Below are 16,703 nucleotides of genomic sequence, written 5' to 3'. Positions count from 1 at the left end.
CAATATCTCAAAGGTACAGTACAATGTTGCAGATAAATTCATTTTGACTACCTCCTAACACACCAAAAAATGCAGCCTGCAGTAATGTTGGCAGATCATAAATAATTATCCTTAACTAATGCACATGCCAAGTTCATTTAATTGCCTGTGTAAACTTACAGAATGTTCATATCCTTTAAGGTCAACAGTAAAAAAAAAAAAAAAAAAAAACAGAACTTGCCCTGGGAATATAACCGTTATGTGGCCTGCAATTTTTGACATGACCACTCTCCTTTCCTGTCATATCCATCGCCACTTAATTAAATCTGCACTTTTTTGCCAAATCTGGCCTCCTTGCTGTATGTGGCCTAATGATTACAGAGTGAGGGAGTAGAGGTGTCGTGCATACACATGGAACAAGCCTCTGTTAACCCATGTAACGTGGCTGCCTCCGAGACTAACCCTTGTTGATTTTAGAGAACATAAATAGCCACTCACTGTGAAACTCTAGCCTGCACTGCCAGGCAGGCAGATATAAATGAGGATTATTTTGTTTTGTGGGTGCTTTCTGATTTTATGGCCTTTATGTATATATGGCCAAGCAGCCTGTCCCAGCGCAGTGGCTATGCCGGAGAGAGGGGGGTGCTTGAAAAAGCCTGTTGTTAGCTGGGAGTTCTGCAGAAGCTGGCCTGTTGATATAGAACCTCATGTCATTTATAAAAAGCAACAGTGTGCAAGTAACCCTGCAATGGTATAAATGCGGCTCATAGACAGAGTTTGAATACAGAGGCCAAAGTGTTTGTTAGTCGAGAGAAACCCCTGAAATGCTACATTCATCAGACACGCCTCCACAAGGTCACTGTACCTGAGTCAGTTTGTAGACCACATTCATCAGACACGCCCCCGCAAGGTCACTGTACCTGAGTCAGTTTGTAGACCACATTCATCAGACACGCCCCCGCAAGGTCACTGCACCTGAGTCAGTTTGTAGACCACATTCAACAGAATGTTTCAATCAATAATCAGAGTTTTGATCAAACTGCCACATCATCTGGGATACATTTCCCTCACATCTAATCAGTTAGATGTCTGTGAGTTATGGGGGCTCCTATTAGTATTGTAAGAGTGAAATCCTGCAAATCAGAGACTGTCAAGGGATATCAATTGGAGATGAAGTGAAGGAAGAGAGACAAAGAGAGAGAGAGAGTGAAAAAGAGAGATCTTGCCTGTTTTTGGAAGTATGTGTGATGAGCCCTTCTTAAAGGTGCAATATGCAACAATTATGCTTCAGGATTAGGGTTAGGATAAGCAGTTTAACCTTAAAATAACAGCTTAAAAAAAATTGGTGCGCTACAATGACTTTTAATATGGAGAATTGCGTCCGTGCCAATGGCATAGCAGGGTCGATAGGCATATAACTGCGTTCTGTAGTTTTGCCTGCCGCAGCCCGCCGACCTGACTTTGATTACCTTCTGCCGATCTAGTAAGTAGCTTATTTGCCGTCTTGCTTAGTCTTGTGTTGCACATGATTGATGTTTGACTGTGTAAGGACAGTCGTTGAGTAACTAGTTTGTCATAATGTCAAAGTCAGCACATTTCAAGAGATTTCGTTAGTTTTAGCTGCTAGCATACCTTTAGCGAATAGCTATTAATCCTTAATGCACCTTTAAGATGTTACCAGTCTGATGTGTGCACCTAAACCTAAAAGCCTTGTATTTATCATTGGACATCATTACATGATTGGACAGTTATTGATGATACCCAATGCTAGAGATGAAACCACTACTCATGATGAAGGGGTGGGAACTTTCCGGTTAAGCTCCATTGCAAAAAGTTATTTCTATCACTTGGGCAAACATATTTAGTTTTAGTTTGTTGGTTTTTGTGAATTTTTAAACTATCTTTAAACTGTTTATTTTTCTCATAATTGTGTGGTAGTTGAAGGCAGCCCCTGTGAGGGAAACTAAATATAATGAATCATGCAAGGTGTCAGAATCATTTCTCTTGGTTTGTGTCGAACTGAATATTCTATAATTAGAGTTCAAACTCAACAGACACGTGTGTGACCTGTTAGAGTGTAAGGTGAATCAGAGATCGAGAAAGCAAACAAGCTCTTTTTTCCAGAGTTGACAAACATCCCACGTTTGACATCTCGGCCCATGCTGGGGTTTCCTTGCATCAGTTGCACCACGAGGCTCAGGAATCTGGAGTTTGGCCTGCGCCGGACTCGCCTGTGAGGTAACGTCTGACAGGTTGGTCCCTCCGCGCGATTCCTGACCTTATCCCAACTCTCGGCAGCCCAGAGAGCACGCAGAATTTGCATGCTAATTCCTGGATTGGCTGTCGGTACGCTCGCTGGGAGCTGAGAATAGGGGTGGCTTTTGTTTAACCGTAATGGAGATCTAGTCCTAACAGCTAATGCAGAGGAACAGACTCGCTCGTTGTGTCTTCCTGTGTGTTGGGTGAGAACCACTTGCATGGACCTAACCCAGGGTAACACAGGATATGAGTGTCTGCCCTCACTCAGGGCTCTCCGGTGGTTTTGTTATTGCAAGCCTTCCCTCCATGTCAATGTAGTACAATTGGATGTGACAAGACACAGCACATACAGGCGAGGTCGGTGACAACTCTGTCTGCTTGGATAAACTCATGTTCTCTGTTGTTAATTAGTGCTCGTGCTACCAGTAGCGGCTCGGAGCATGGTTATCTACGTGCAGAATAACTTCACTGTGCACGAGAAGAAGAATGTGGCTGATTTGTTTATTAGCATTCATTAGCATTACTTCTCCTGCCCATTTTGCACTCGGTTCAGTGTGTCACACTGTATTCTGACATTGTGTGAAATAAATGAGGTTGAACAGCATGTGTACAGTATGTGCAAACTCACGGACCTCTAATTGACCCCCCTGAAATACAACCCAGATTGTTTGACGTCACTGAACTGTGGCCACTGCCTGTGCCTTTGAACTAGTCTCTGACCCAGAACGACATCCTCCACCATGCCAAAATACACAGTCGCCTTATTGTTGCACCGGTATAAATAATTCTGCTGAGTGAGGGAAACTGCCTGGACATCCTCTGTTCGGGGGCTCTTTGGAGAGAGCCCTATCACAGACCATACATTGTTGCTGTGGTACTGAGGAAGCCCCTGTGGAACCAGCACGTCCAGAGGCCCATGCTTTGTCTGCCACTGCCACCTGGAGGCTCGAGTACAGGAGGCAGGGGCCGTTATCCCAATATCTCTGAAGCAGGAGATGAAGTGAAACAGGGTTTCTGTCCTGTTAGCAATGCCCTCTCATCTCCTCACGGAGTTCTTTGCAGCGATCCTTGAGCTAATAATCCCAGGCAAAAGGGCAGAAAACAGTCACAGGTTACCTGTGCCAGTAACACAAATACTAGAACAACACAGAGGTCATATGGTTTGATACCCTACTGCAAATAAATACTAAATGTGCTGTATGCCGGTAAAGGGAAAGGGTTTGTTTAAAATAAAGAATAATAAAACAAAAAAAACAATGTGTCATTTTTTAACTTAAATATAAGTTGCTCTGCTAAAGTTAACATGAAAGAGTAGTAGCCATCATTGGAAGCATAGCACTTGTTCTTTTTTTTAGTTTTTTAGTTTTTTTTTTGTACACTGAGTTAATCTGACGACTGGTTGAGTCTGCAGCTCCGGGATCAAATCTCTTGAGTATTTGCAGATGGTACATATTTGCTCCGAGCTGCCCCTTCTTCCAGCATTCTGTCAGGCAGAGCATCTGCCTGTCTTTGGATTGCAGCCTTGATTTTCTTGGCATAGGTCACTTTCTGGCCTCTCTCTATAAGGCCTCGAGCCTCCCCCTCGCCCTCCCCCAATAGGGTCAGGAGAGAGAGGAGCCCACATGAAGCTTCTCTCATCTTTTCCATCCAGAGCTCAACCCTCAGTTCTGGCCAGGCCACCATAAACTCTAAGGGAGAACATCCTCGGAGTTTGCCGGCCTTGTGTATTAACTAAGCTGACAGGATTTCATAGTTAGAGATGTTCATATTGTTTAGCCTCCTCGTTGGAACCAGGGTGTCTCAACTGCCCAGAGTAGTTTCAGTGAGTAGCCCCCAGTCACATTTCTGTTTCCGTGTTGCTCCTCTGTTATTTGGAGAGTGTCTACATCACTGTTTTACTGTTTGGGACCGTGCCCTGGGGGTGACATTGTCCTCGTTGAGGTAGACAAGAAGCGTGATATATGGCAGTTTCCCTCTCTCAGTGTCTCCGTGTGAGACATGCTTTCCATTTTAGGACTCTGCAAGACAGACACCCTGTTCAAACATCACATTCGCTGTCACAAAAGATCTTAATGTGAATCCAGCCAACCTATATGTTTGTTTTGGGCCTAACAGGATTATGCCTGCATATTAGTGCGATGGAAATGTTGTCATATAACTGCTGCTGGAAATTTCTTGAGTCACAAATGGATTATGATTTTATTATGTGTTTGTTGCTTGGCAACTCGAGATGGATATGCCGTGGCTAAATCACCAAAACATTCGATTTTTTTTTTTTTCTTTAAGATGAACAAAAAGATTGAATGGTGGTGAAAAGTATTTTCACAGGATTCAGCCAAGTCCATCTTTCAAGTGGCCTTCTACACAAGGCAAATTAAGCGTAGCACAATAGCACAGGATATTTCCACTGCTCATTCTTCATTGTAATTGAAGGGGGTACAAAAAGAGAGAACCGGGAAAAAAAAGTCAAGAGAAGAGTTTGGACAAGCTAACACCCAGCACCCAAACTGAAAAGAGGAGTTGAAAGGATTGGGCAATGTTCCACTTTAATTGCTGCTCAAATTAAACGAGAGAAAAAAAAAAAAGAAGACACAATAAGAGGGCTCCTCTGTTTGGCCCTCCAAAAGCAACATTGGGAGTGGACGGGGCAGAGACAGGCTGAGTCGGAGACTAAGTGTGGAGAAAGACTCTCCTCGGCGGAGCTGACTTCTCCCCAGCATTCCTAACGGCCCTGACTAGCGTCCCATTCCATTAATAGCTGGGCTCCATGTCAATCTTCATTTCATCCAAACACTCTTCCTAGACCACAGCAAAAAAAAAAAAAACGAGACGAGAGAAAAGAAGAAGAAAGAAGAGAGATGAGATAGAGAGATCTCAGATGTAGGGGGAAAGTCGAAAAAAAGACTTCCTTCACAAAATGGTCAGGGCACAAGGCACAGCAAACAAAAAAGCTAAATAATTTGTTTTAAATGTGTTCTTCAATTGGATGAATTCATGAGCATTAAAGTGTGCATGATTTCACTTTAAAATTGCTTCACAAAGAACCATCCTGAGTCTGACCAGTTTATAGACTTAGAGACCCGAGACCAATTCATACAAACAACCGAAAGCACAGCATAGAGTATCTTTACGTTTCATCAAAGAAAGCATAAACTTCAGCGATCGCTGAAAGGGTAATAAAACCAAGCATGACTCGTGCATTTCACCCTGCTGTCTGACCCTTTCCAGCAGGGAGGCAACTGCTAATATTCGATGTGGCTTTTTATAGACTATATATGTTGTTGACACACTGCTGGAAAAGCTTCAAGTGTGTGAAAGCAATCTAAAAGAATGTTTTTGCAGGGCCCTGGGTCACAGAGGCACTTTAAGTCATCGCGAGGATAAATGCATACAGTGGGAAAAAGTCTTACCAGTAGTTGGATTACAATAATGTTTGCTCTTTAGTCCCCATGGGCATAGAGAAAGAACAACAGCGAAGTGATGAAAAGTACATTGTAGTTTTTTGCCAAGCGTGCTGCTATGGTTTTGTGTTATGCTGTTTCCCCAGACAGTATTTGGACTGAAGTCAGTCATGAAGATAAGATGCTTCCAACCTACTGTCATCATCTGAAAGCTGCACTAAAGCCTGTCAGTCCAGCTCTACCTGACTGCCTCCTCACATCACAAAAATGCCACTCAAATGAAGGGAGGATTTCAGTCGGTGAGCGCATTCAGCCTTAGCGTTGTTGGCAGCTTTAGGCACGGTTTTTATGATCTTGACCACAGCGCTGGGGAACATTTCTAATGAAATGGCTCTATCTCTGCCATGAACATTTTGCAACAAAGAGCGTCCGTCGCATTCCAAGCTCGTGGATTTTTCTCCCATCAGCCCCTCCCATGTCAGCAGGCCCTGGCAGGGCTCCCTCTTCTCCTCAAAGGTCACCCAGAGGTCGACTACTGGGTCAGATTTATGGGAAAACGGTCATGTGCATGCTGCATTAATCACTGTTAGTTAAGCACAGACATCTCTTCACACTCTCAATGTGTATGAGGCTGTTGCCAAATTGACACTGTGTTTTGGTTTAACTTTTCTCTCAGCCTCTGACTGCCTCTTCCAATGGCAAGGTGGATCGGGGAGATGACTTTGCTGCAATATGTGCTTGTGCTTTAGTGTATGCTCTTGTGTTTTTTTCAATCTCTTTCTCTCGTACTGTATGTGGTGTGTGTGTATGTGTGTGTGTGTGTGTGTGTGTGTGTGTGTGTGCACATAGCGTGGGAGGATGGATGTGTGGGATGCCACCAGCTGTTGGAGTTGATGGATGCAACAGCTCTTTACAGTTGTTCAGTAGGCCCTCCTTCTCTGCAAAAACTCTCTTTTTAAAACGGCTAAATATTCTTACCACCATGCACTCAAGGGGCCTGCTTGTCCTTGTCGCCTAGGAATTACTCCAGCCCCGGAACATATGCCTGGGAAATGGAGGGAAGGACGCTGCATGGGAAAGGAAGCAGAAATCCAGAGGGCTAGCGTAGCGTGTTGCGTAAGAGCTCTCCCAGACCCATTGATAACACCCCAGATTGCCAGAGGGTTTAACTAAATGTTATGGAACCCTGCTCACAACAAGCAGATTCAGACTAAGACTATGCACTTTCTCCATTTTGATGGATAGATCCTCGGAACCCCATGCCGATTTAAAGCGACCACAAATGTAAGGTATGTGAGAAAGAATCAGTTGAGAAATGCCATAATATGATGTGTTGTGATATGATTTACTGATACACTGAAAGCGGGTATTGTACACATAGATGTTGTGATAAAGCATTGGTGTTGGTAAACGCATGGTTTGGAAGCACTCCATTCACTCTGTTCTAATGGTGTACTGTACGCTCACAGTTTGGGGACATTAGTATGGTAGTATTAAGGCCAGTATCTTCAATAGATTCTGTTGTAAAAATGGAACTAAAGTAATGTAATTCACACATACAAGTGGATAATGTAGAACAGCCCATCTGCTGATGCTCCACAGCTGTTTTTAATATGTAGTACTGCCCCAAGGGATGCATTCATTAACTGATATAACGTGAAAGCAGAGGGGGAAAACATAATGTGCTAGAACAATATGTACTGTTTGAAAAAAAATGGAAATGGTAACATAGAGTTTCTGATTATTCAAGAATGTGGCTTCAGCTGCTGTTATCTAGTTACTCTCAATTATATGGGACCATAGCCGCAGTTCATCTTACATTATTGGGAAATTGAAATGTCAGTGTCAAAGATAGCACTGAGACATTCTGCTTAGGGCCAATACTGTGAACAACCATGACATTAAATAAACGCTACCCTTTCAGATTTATGTTCCGTAACATATTGAGCACAAACTCAGGCAAAGATCTGACTAGAAGAGGCCTGTGTGTTTGTGTGTGTGGAGAATGAACTGTGATACATTATCCAATGAGAGCTAATTTTCTTTACAGATGATAAATACATCCACTTTAAAAAGAAATACACAGTCTGAATTTATAGGCAAAGATAATTTACTATTTATTCTCTGCTTGAGTTGAAAAAGTCGTTTTTGCTTTGTAAGACTTGAGTGTTTGGGCAAATGACCCTGGACTCACTTCTAATGGCCTATAATTTATTATTTTGGAAAAACAGGGAAATTGGCATTTAACTTGGGATTGTGTTCCAAACAAATCTGTGCTGCGTTTGAAGAGAGTATGCCTTTCAGTTTATTATTCTGAAGTAAGATCATGCTCGAAGTATTCCCCTGATAGTCATTACAGCTATTGTAGAGAAAACTTAATGGAGCTGTTCAAGCGATCATAATTTTGAGCCATACCAATGGGCTACATGGAGGAATATGGCCGAGTGTGATTGAGCTTCTAAAATGTAAACAAACAGCCCCAAATCCACTCTGATGGTTCCAAGGTCTTCGTCCCCACATTTAAGTCCTGCTGGAACAAAGAGTTCACAGACAAAGCCAAAGGCATATCCTCACATTGTTTGTAGATGTCAGATCTACTTTCAATCTAACTCGCAGAAGCATGTAGACACACACTAAACAGAGGCCTCTCTGAAATGTGGTAACACTAGCTGATGGACTGCAGTCATAACATTGTCTGGACAGCTTAGAAATCATTTAAACACGCATCTTTATGAGCCTGCATAAGCATTCTTCCATGGGCCATTTTTTTTTCCGAACCGTACCTCCGACCATGCTCCAAGCTTTGGACAGAGTCTCCTGCCAACTGCAGAGTGCAATCAAGCGTAAACCCCAGACAGTGACCTTTGACCTATCTCATGCTAGTAAAAATAAACATTTTATTTGGATTGTTATTTACTCTTTTTCAACATTCTCTATTGCAGAAATCTCCTGGGATGGTGAATTATCTGTCTTCCCTGTCTGCATGTGGCCTCATCATCTGCTTGGCAATTATTGGTATGTTGTGACACAGAGTGCAGAAATCACAAGAATACATGTTTTTGTGTCTAATACCAACCTTTAACAAACTTGCAAGGCAAGACTAAATTAACCACTGCACTCACCAAACAACTTGTCTGCCTTCTAACTCTTTTTCTTAAAATGTTTATGTTTATTTGCAGTTGAGAAATGTTGAGGTAGATTTTCATGTATATACAGTATATATATATATATATATATATATATATATATATATGCACATATTATATATATACATATATTATACTAATACGTACAACAAAACCTATCCAGTAAACCAATCTAATTGTAATCTAATGTACTGTCGAGCAGTACGATGTTGGTTTAAATCCCTTCATTTTCACTTCCTGTTGCTGCAGTCCCAGCATGCCTGTGAAACTCCTCTGCCTCCGCCCCCTCCCTGGCCTGTCATTTACTCAGTCATTTGTTTATAGAGGAAATGGATATTTACAGACATGAAATCACCACTGTCCATTATTTATGGCTCTATCTAATAGCTGTTTTTCCAATACATTGGGGAAGCATCACTGCAGTTCGTTAAGTTATTCCAAGCTTTTAAAAAAGAAAATAATGTCTTTTTCTCTTTCCCTATTTCCTCTCAGGGCTCGTGGAAGCGAAACACTTGGCATCATGTGACCGGGTGTTATTTCATGCAACTGTGCATCACCATTGTATTTCTCACTTCAACCACTCCATGGAGGCCAGTGATTACCATAAGAAGTGTCCTTGGCCCAGCACTAGGGTGTAAGTGTGCGATGCTCAGAGGTTATCTGTGGTTTGTTCATCCTGCCCGTCTGCACCAACATTAATATCAGCGAGGACCAGACTATGACCTCACTGATGACATCCTCAAGGGGTTATGACTAGAGGCCAGAGGACAGCCTAAAAATAACGCCCCGCTGGCACATTTACGATGCCTCATCAAAGATATATGATCTTTAGTCATGGGAAAATCATGCATCTCCGTGGTCTGGGGTGTTTTTTTTTTTGTATCTCCCCCTCCCTCATTACACCCCAGCTTTAACTGCAGGCTTTAATTACCAAGGACCACACCAAAACATTTCATGACTACTCTGTTTGGACAGCGAGCGTAAGACATGTACGTCATTTGTTGTTCGAAGCAAAGACGTTATGCTTATGCTACTGGTCCTGTTCAGTACACTTAGGAGGTGACGCTGTTGCCATTTATTCAGTGGCTTAAACCGAGCAGGATGGTTTTGGGAGTGTGTGGAGAGTGTGTGGGCGGATTTGGTTCGGGTTTGGGGCAGAGACGGGCCTCGTCAGTTCTAAGTAGGTCTACATGACACACACTTCTGATGTCTGATCTCTAGTTTCTGATTGTTGGATGTGTGTGCTGATGACGCACTGAGACTTAATTAACCCCCCTGCGATTTCCGCTCCCCTCCCCTCCCCTCCTCTCCCCCCTTCTCCAGGCCCTACATCATCCTGACTCTGTGTCTGGAGCAGGTGGCCAAGTTCACCAGGTGTGTGGAGCCCTCCCTGAAGGACACGATCTTCCTGCGGCTGCACCAGGCCTACTTCTCGCTGTGCACCAGGATGCAGGACCCGGCCGTGCCCGTGCTGATGCTGCTCATCCTGCCCTGCATCCTCACCACCCTCCTGCTGCCACTCTTCTGTTTCCACATACAATCCGCCACCAATCAGTAGCACACACACACACGGCACCCAGGGGTGACCCAGAGGTCACCACACGCCGTGCCAGCCATGCCAATGGCACACACACACACACACACACACACACACACACACACAAACACACACACACACACTCACACACACACACTCAGGGGTCACCACACGCCGTGCCAGCCATGCCAATGGCACACACACGTCCTCAATCACACACACACAGACGCATGCGGTACAAACACATAGCACTAGCTCACACAGACGTGAGACAAGCACACAGATTTATCATGTAAAAACACACACATATTCTGAATGTGCTTAAAGAAGCCAATTACAGACACTTTTGTTTTTGTTTGAAACACATAATAAATATTTATTTTCAGACAAAAAAATAACAATTTGTTTTACAGTGGTTTGAAAACTTTTTTTTTACAATAATAGCACGTGTGTCTGCTATTAGAATATCCACATAACATTAGTATTTCTGGTATTGCTAATGCTAAAGTAATACATTATTTACCATATATTAACTTACGAGAAATGTTTGTCTCTTTTACATTTATCTCACCAACAAACCACACCTCTTAACAAGTTTAGATTAACAAGAGTTCTGGCTGTCACTCACATGTTCAACAAGGTGTCAGACAGAAAACCAACACTGGTATTGCATGTATAAAGCATAATGTTTTTCTACATAAAAGATCACCCTTTCTGGAGTGTCTGGAGTTTGTCCTTTGTGGGGAGAGGGTGGTCCTTAAGTGCTAACGCTAAAGGCAGCCATTAGAAGACTTCAATCAAGGTGTAAGTTGCTAAATAGATAATAGTTTATTCCCTGGCATACATGAACAATCAGAAGTCTAGGTCATCGGAAATAGGAAATACATAGAATTTACAATTGTTATAACCTAGAGGACAAATTATTAATACCCCGCACACTACTTTGGGGCAGTGGATTATCAAGTGGAGTGAGATGCCAGTTAAACAACCGGACTGAAAAAAGGGGGGAAAAAAAGCCAAATCCTTGCTTTAGACAAAGCTGATGTATCTCGCAATTCCCTGTGTGTACACTGTAATGATGAATGGTAAGTGGACGATTAATGCAATCTAACTGCTAACGTTTTTTTTCTGATTGTCTATTTCTTACCAAACATATAAAAAATATAAATATATATCACACGGAACAGTAGGGCGCACACATTCCGTATCCACAGTACTCAGTGGAATGAGAGGAAATTTGAAGACTGGCAGCTGATCCAGAGAGTAGAACAATAACACATCACTTCATCTCTTGGGTGGGTGGTCTCTGCTACCAGGGTGGTATGGGCCAACCAAACACAACTCATTCAGACTGTGTAGCGTGCCAGGTCCTTTTCACCAGCCTCACTCTTTTGCTTTTTATCTCCTGGTTCCAACATTTGCACAAAAAAAAGAAAAAAAAAAAATCACACACACACTTAGGAAGTGGCAATGCTATACCTTTTATTACCTCAAATAATAGCTCCACTTTTCTCGGGGCTATTTTTCTTTTATATCTTGAAAAGGAGAAGGTATTTTGCTTTGACGGGTGTTCATTTACACCGGTGCTCTGCGCCGTGACCTTGACGTGACTAGAGCAGGTATGACTGTTACAACTCCACACGCCCTCCGAAACCCCAAGACCCCTTAACCTCCCTGAGGGGCAGGACTCCCTGGGCTATTTCCCATTTCGGCAAAAAGCAACCTGTCTACAGCCATGGCAACCGCGACCACTGCTTAAGATGTGTCAGATGCAATGCCAGCAGCTACCATTCTCTCAGAGAGAACACCTAGACTGATCCAGCCCTCGTCCTGTTTACTCGGAAATTCTGTCGACGTTTTTGAGACATTTCCTTGAAGTCGATGCATTCATACCTCGAGTTACACTGGGGCGGTGCTCGCAAATGCCATCTCTCAACAAACTGCAAAGAGTGCCACAGCCTTGATGTGAAAGCCCAGGCAAAAAGTGACAGGTCAAGAATAACAATATCTGTATGTCTCTACTATATACATTCACTATGTCAGGCCTGCCGTGGGCTTAACCACAGTCTCCTTGTTCAATGCCCACTTTAAAATGCTGCACTGTTCTTTTCTACTCTGCTACCCACTTTACTTTCATAAAAATATCAGGTGAAGTTACATCTCTTGAACAGTGGATGGGTGCTTTGTCAAAAGTAACATCGAAACAATAAATACTATAGATTAAATAATAGTGTAAAGCAAATAAATAACTTTCTTAATTTCAACTCTACAATTCTAAAAGGTGGTGATTCTTCACCGTATCCTACGAACTAGAAGGTCGGTGCTATAGATGCCAGGCTATATCATACCCCCCTTCACATGTATACAAACCTGTTAAGTATAAAAAAATCTGCTTGCATTTTGTGTTGCTCCATGCGCACAGGCTGATTTCGAACTGAAAAGTTTGAGGTATTGTCTCTCACAACCTGAATCTGTGCATAGTGGCTCACGCAGTGGAAAAAAAAAGTCCCCTACCAAACAGGATAATTAAATGGCAGTGTTGTTGTGTCAGTAACAATGCACGTTTTTACCATTGCTTTTTCTCAGTGCCTGTTCATCACGTTCCTGTCAAAGTGCGCAAACCAGATAGCCACTGAGGAAGCTTGCCACGCTAGCCTAAGCCGTATCATTTATTTTCTGGTTTGGCAGGCACTCCCAAACTTTGAGCTCATTCAGACATCATCGTAAGTCCATAAATCAACCAGTGTAACAAACTCTCTCCGACCTCCATTATGGCATCAAAGTCAAACGGCGAACACAATGATCGGGGGATCTTTTTGGAGTCTGCACTGTGCTCCGAGTCCCAGTGGGAGAGAGTGCGGTCGCACAGCTGGAGGATGCTTTGTGGACCGATTGGCCTGGACCGTGAGCGGCACTGCCATACCCCGCTGTGTGCTCGGAGCAGCAAACGAACACAAGAGGACACAAAGCAGTCCTCTTTTAAATGTGCTTCACCGAACACCAACAGCCTCGTTCTCCCGACCAAATGTAATTCACTTCTAGCTCCGTCACCTCATAAAACTAAATGCTCATTGCACAAGCTAACCCAGGCGTTCTCTCTGCTCGGATGAAACAATAACACTTGGGTGTGTAAAATGTTTTGCAGACGATTGGATGAGTCCTTGTGCAACCTGAACGATCCTCTGTCAGAGAGGTCCCGCGTTATGTACACAACAACTCAAAACAAACGACAAACCGATGGCTGGTCCAAAGGGCAGCTTTCTCTCCGATGCATTGCATCAGTCGTCACACCGTACAGGGCAGGTTGGTTTGGATCTCAAAACAAACCCACGCTACTGGCAGCGCAGTGGAGAGTTTTCAGAAGAAAGCAGCATCGAGAAACAAAATTAAGCTTCTCAATGTAACGCCTTTGGACCACTAGACTGTGTGGAAAAGACAAAACCACTCACACACGGAAGGCCTCGATTCACTCCACCCTGTGACATATTCATTTCTCAGGCTCACACGTTGATGCTGACTTCATTCCGTCAGTCATGCAGAGAGCAAAAGAGGTCTAGACACCACATCTCCTGAGGAGGCTTGGGTGGGTGGGGGGGTGTGGGGGGGGGACTATGAGTGATTAATCAAGACACTACAATCTATACCCTATCGGGCTTGGCTACAGTGAAGGCCTCATTTTCCAGTAGCAGGGTTCTGCCTCCAGAATGCAAGACCATAAATCTCTTGGCTGTGCAGAGAACCAGGGCCTGGAATATGGCCACACACCTCCTGAAATGCAGTTAAAGTTTGACAGATTATTAGACGGATGCCAAACGCTCAGTACCCTCAGTGACCCCCTTTTCAGTGATCTGACAGGCTGGGTTCAGTGGAGTGAAACTCAGTGCCGGGGCAAGACAGGCAGGGAGAGAGGGAGCCAATCAGTGCATCGTTCAAAATGAATAAGGAAATGGAAAAAAGCCATGGTACGGACTGATGAGGCAAACCAAATCATCCACATAACATCACAACCCCCCTTCCCCCCCACCCTTGTATAACTATGGCTTTAAATTATTTTGGCAGGACAGTACTTTTAAGTTATTTACTTAAGCATTAAAAAAAAAGAAAGTCATTCAGGGTATCACATTTAAGGTTAACACACGCCATACAAACAATGGTAGTAACTTCAAAATCTCATGTGGAAATCTAAATGCTGACCTTTTTCTTAAAAATCAAGACATATCATATCTACCACACAAGAAGGTCCTTCGCTAAAAAACATGCAGTGCATTCGTTTTGGGTGGAGCTGCACTGTAATATAATGGCAGAGGGAATATAAATGCTCTACGGTGATTAAAAAAAGAGAAGCTTAATCGTGTCAAGCCTAAGGTAATGACCTCAGTAGAAATGCACAGCACTACTGCATAAAACCCACCAAACTGCACTAAGGCATACCGTCACAGGAATTGCACACCGAGGAGACTGGCCTAGTCCATCCCTTTCCAATGGTATGACCATTAAATTCAAGTGCTACGGAGACATTCGAAACCCGATGGCCAGTGCATACAGTACTTAAGAAAGCACAACTGGATTTTTGATTCAACAGACTCAACTGAAGAAACACACACACACACACACACACACACATAGAAACACGTCCAGTGTGTTCCAGGACGCAAACTGCCTTACCTATATATGGTCAAACTAAATCAAACAAAACAAGAGTTGATTGAGAAGCTAAGTATTTTGTTTACATTGCCATGACTGCAAACTCACAGCTCCAAACACGTCTAGTCACTGACCAGAGTGGAATGAGAGTCTGTTTGAACTATGGTGTAAGGAGTTTAAGGTGCATGGTCCATATCTAACACATCTAGATTTAGAGGCCACTTCTTTGGACAAAATAAATATTAAAAAACAAACAGTAAAACAAGTAAAAAGACATAAGCAAAAAAAGGAACAGTGAAACATGGTACTTCTTTTCTTCTCTTCTGTGTGTGTTTTTTTTTTTTTTACAGAGACTAATTACAAGCTGTGAAGATTCACACCCAACTTCCCTGTGTGTAGGAGTGTTGCCGCGGGCTTTGTTGGTAGTCGTCGTCGCATACTTCCAGGAGATATACATACCAAGACAAGAGTTCTCGTTCAGTGGCTCGCTCAGAGTGGTCAGTGTTGGTAGGAAAGAGGCTTGCTCACGAATGCTTGGGCTGTGACTAGGACTGTGACTGTGTCTGTGGCTAAACGAGCATGTGAATCTCGTTATACTCATCGCGGCCGTCCTCGTCGAAGTTGGGTGACTCGTCATCGTCGCCATCCAACTGCAGAGAGAGGGCGAGATTAAAAGGGAAGAGCGGTGGCTTTTCATTATCCGATCCCGTGTGGGGCTGCGTTTAACAAACACACTCCCCGTAATCACATAAGCATGCAGGCCTGAGTCAAACTCACACCAGGGAACTGCCAGAATTATGTCACACACACACACACAAACACATAAACACACACACACACATACACACATACACTCCCTCAGTCTCCCCATGTCATCAAGTGCCGTGTTTTGTGCCAGAGTCACAGAGAGAGAGCGAGCGACAAAGAGAGAGAGAGAAAGAGAGAGAGAGAGACAGAGAGAGAGAGAAAGAGAGAAAGAGAGAGAGAGAGAGAGAGATGCCTGGACAGCTACTTAGCATGTGTCACGCTACCCCCCACCCACACCGCCCTCAACCCACACCCAGCCACATGAAGAGAGGACCCCGGGGGTTCCACCCACCGCCTGGAGCTCTCGCTCGTCGAAGATGCGCGAGAGGATGAGGCGGCGCAGCGGCACGGTCATGATGAGGATGAAGGGGAAGGCCAGCGACGCCACCGTGGACTTCACCACCCACAGCAGCACGATGCACAGCAGCTGGATGATGGTGAACATGTTCATCCTCCAGGTCTTCACCTGCGGGAGGGACCACCGAGAATGAGCAGTGTTAGTGTTGGGAGTAACGCGTTACAAAGAAACACATTACTGTGATTCCACTACTTTTAGCGGTAACGAGCATGTAACGAAGTATTATTTTAAGTCAAGTAACGCAGTTACAATTACTGAAATTGAAATGAGTTTGATACCCGCGTTACTCTCTTTTGTGGAAAAAATGAATGAGACACGTGAACATAAAAATGGTGAAATTAAAGGCAAAAACCGCCCCAAGCCATCTGCTCAGACGGGCGAAACATCCTTAAGGGCTGAACGGAACTGGTCCTTGACTCGATAAAGAGAGAATGTCATGGATTGGGCACCACCTAGTGGGTCCACTGACAAAGTTTTCCTCTCTGGTTGGGGCATGATTCACACTGAAATAATTCATTTATTTTTTAAAGCGCCCGCAAAAGCAAAAGCGGAAAACAGTCATCAATCATGCA

General features: G+C 43.7%; 2 protein-coding genes across 3 annotated transcripts in view; one reads left to right on the top strand and one right to left on the bottom strand.

Annotated features, from left to right (window-relative positions):
- Positions 1 to 6,786: 6,786 nt before the first annotated feature.
- LOC308365888 (uncharacterized protein) lies at positions 6,787 to 12,811 on the top strand. Of its 2 annotated transcripts, none has more exons than XM_080839506.1 (4): positions 6,787 to 6,923; positions 8,582 to 8,654; positions 9,278 to 9,419; positions 10,109 to 12,811. In XM_080839506.1, the coding sequence occupies exons 2-4, from the start codon at positions 8,594 to 8,596 to the stop codon at positions 10,341 to 10,343; spliced, it is 438 nt and encodes a 145-aa protein (XP_080695632.1). In that variant the 5' UTR covers positions 6,787 to 6,923; positions 8,582 to 8,593; the 3' UTR covers positions 10,344 to 12,811. The 2 variants fall into 2 exon arrangements, with proteins under 2 accessions (XP_080695632.1, XP_080695631.1); XM_080839505.1 differs by having other exon boundaries at positions 6,797 to 6,928.
- A 2,724-nt stretch (positions 12,812 to 15,535) lies between these two features.
- The window catches only part of slc4a3 (solute carrier family 4 member 3), a gene marked incomplete at both ends in the record, with an annotated part of 35,393 nt that continues 34,225 nt past the window's right edge, over positions 15,536 to 16,703 (bottom strand). Inside the window, 2 exons of the mRNA XM_080839644.1 lie at positions 15,536 to 15,616; positions 16,066 to 16,239. Of these exons, the coding sequence (XP_080695770.1) occupies positions 15,536 to 15,616; positions 16,066 to 16,239 (255 nt within the window). The remainder of the gene's footprint in view (positions 15,617 to 16,065; positions 16,240 to 16,703) is intronic.

The sequence above is a fragment of the Sprattus sprattus genome (genome assembly GCF_963457725.1).
Source record: "Sprattus sprattus genome assembly, chromosome: 5".
In the NCBI taxonomy this organism is placed as follows: domain Eukaryota; kingdom Metazoa; phylum Chordata; class Actinopteri; order Clupeiformes; family Clupeidae; genus Sprattus; species Sprattus sprattus.
This window is presented reverse-complemented; position numbering and strand designations above follow the sequence as displayed.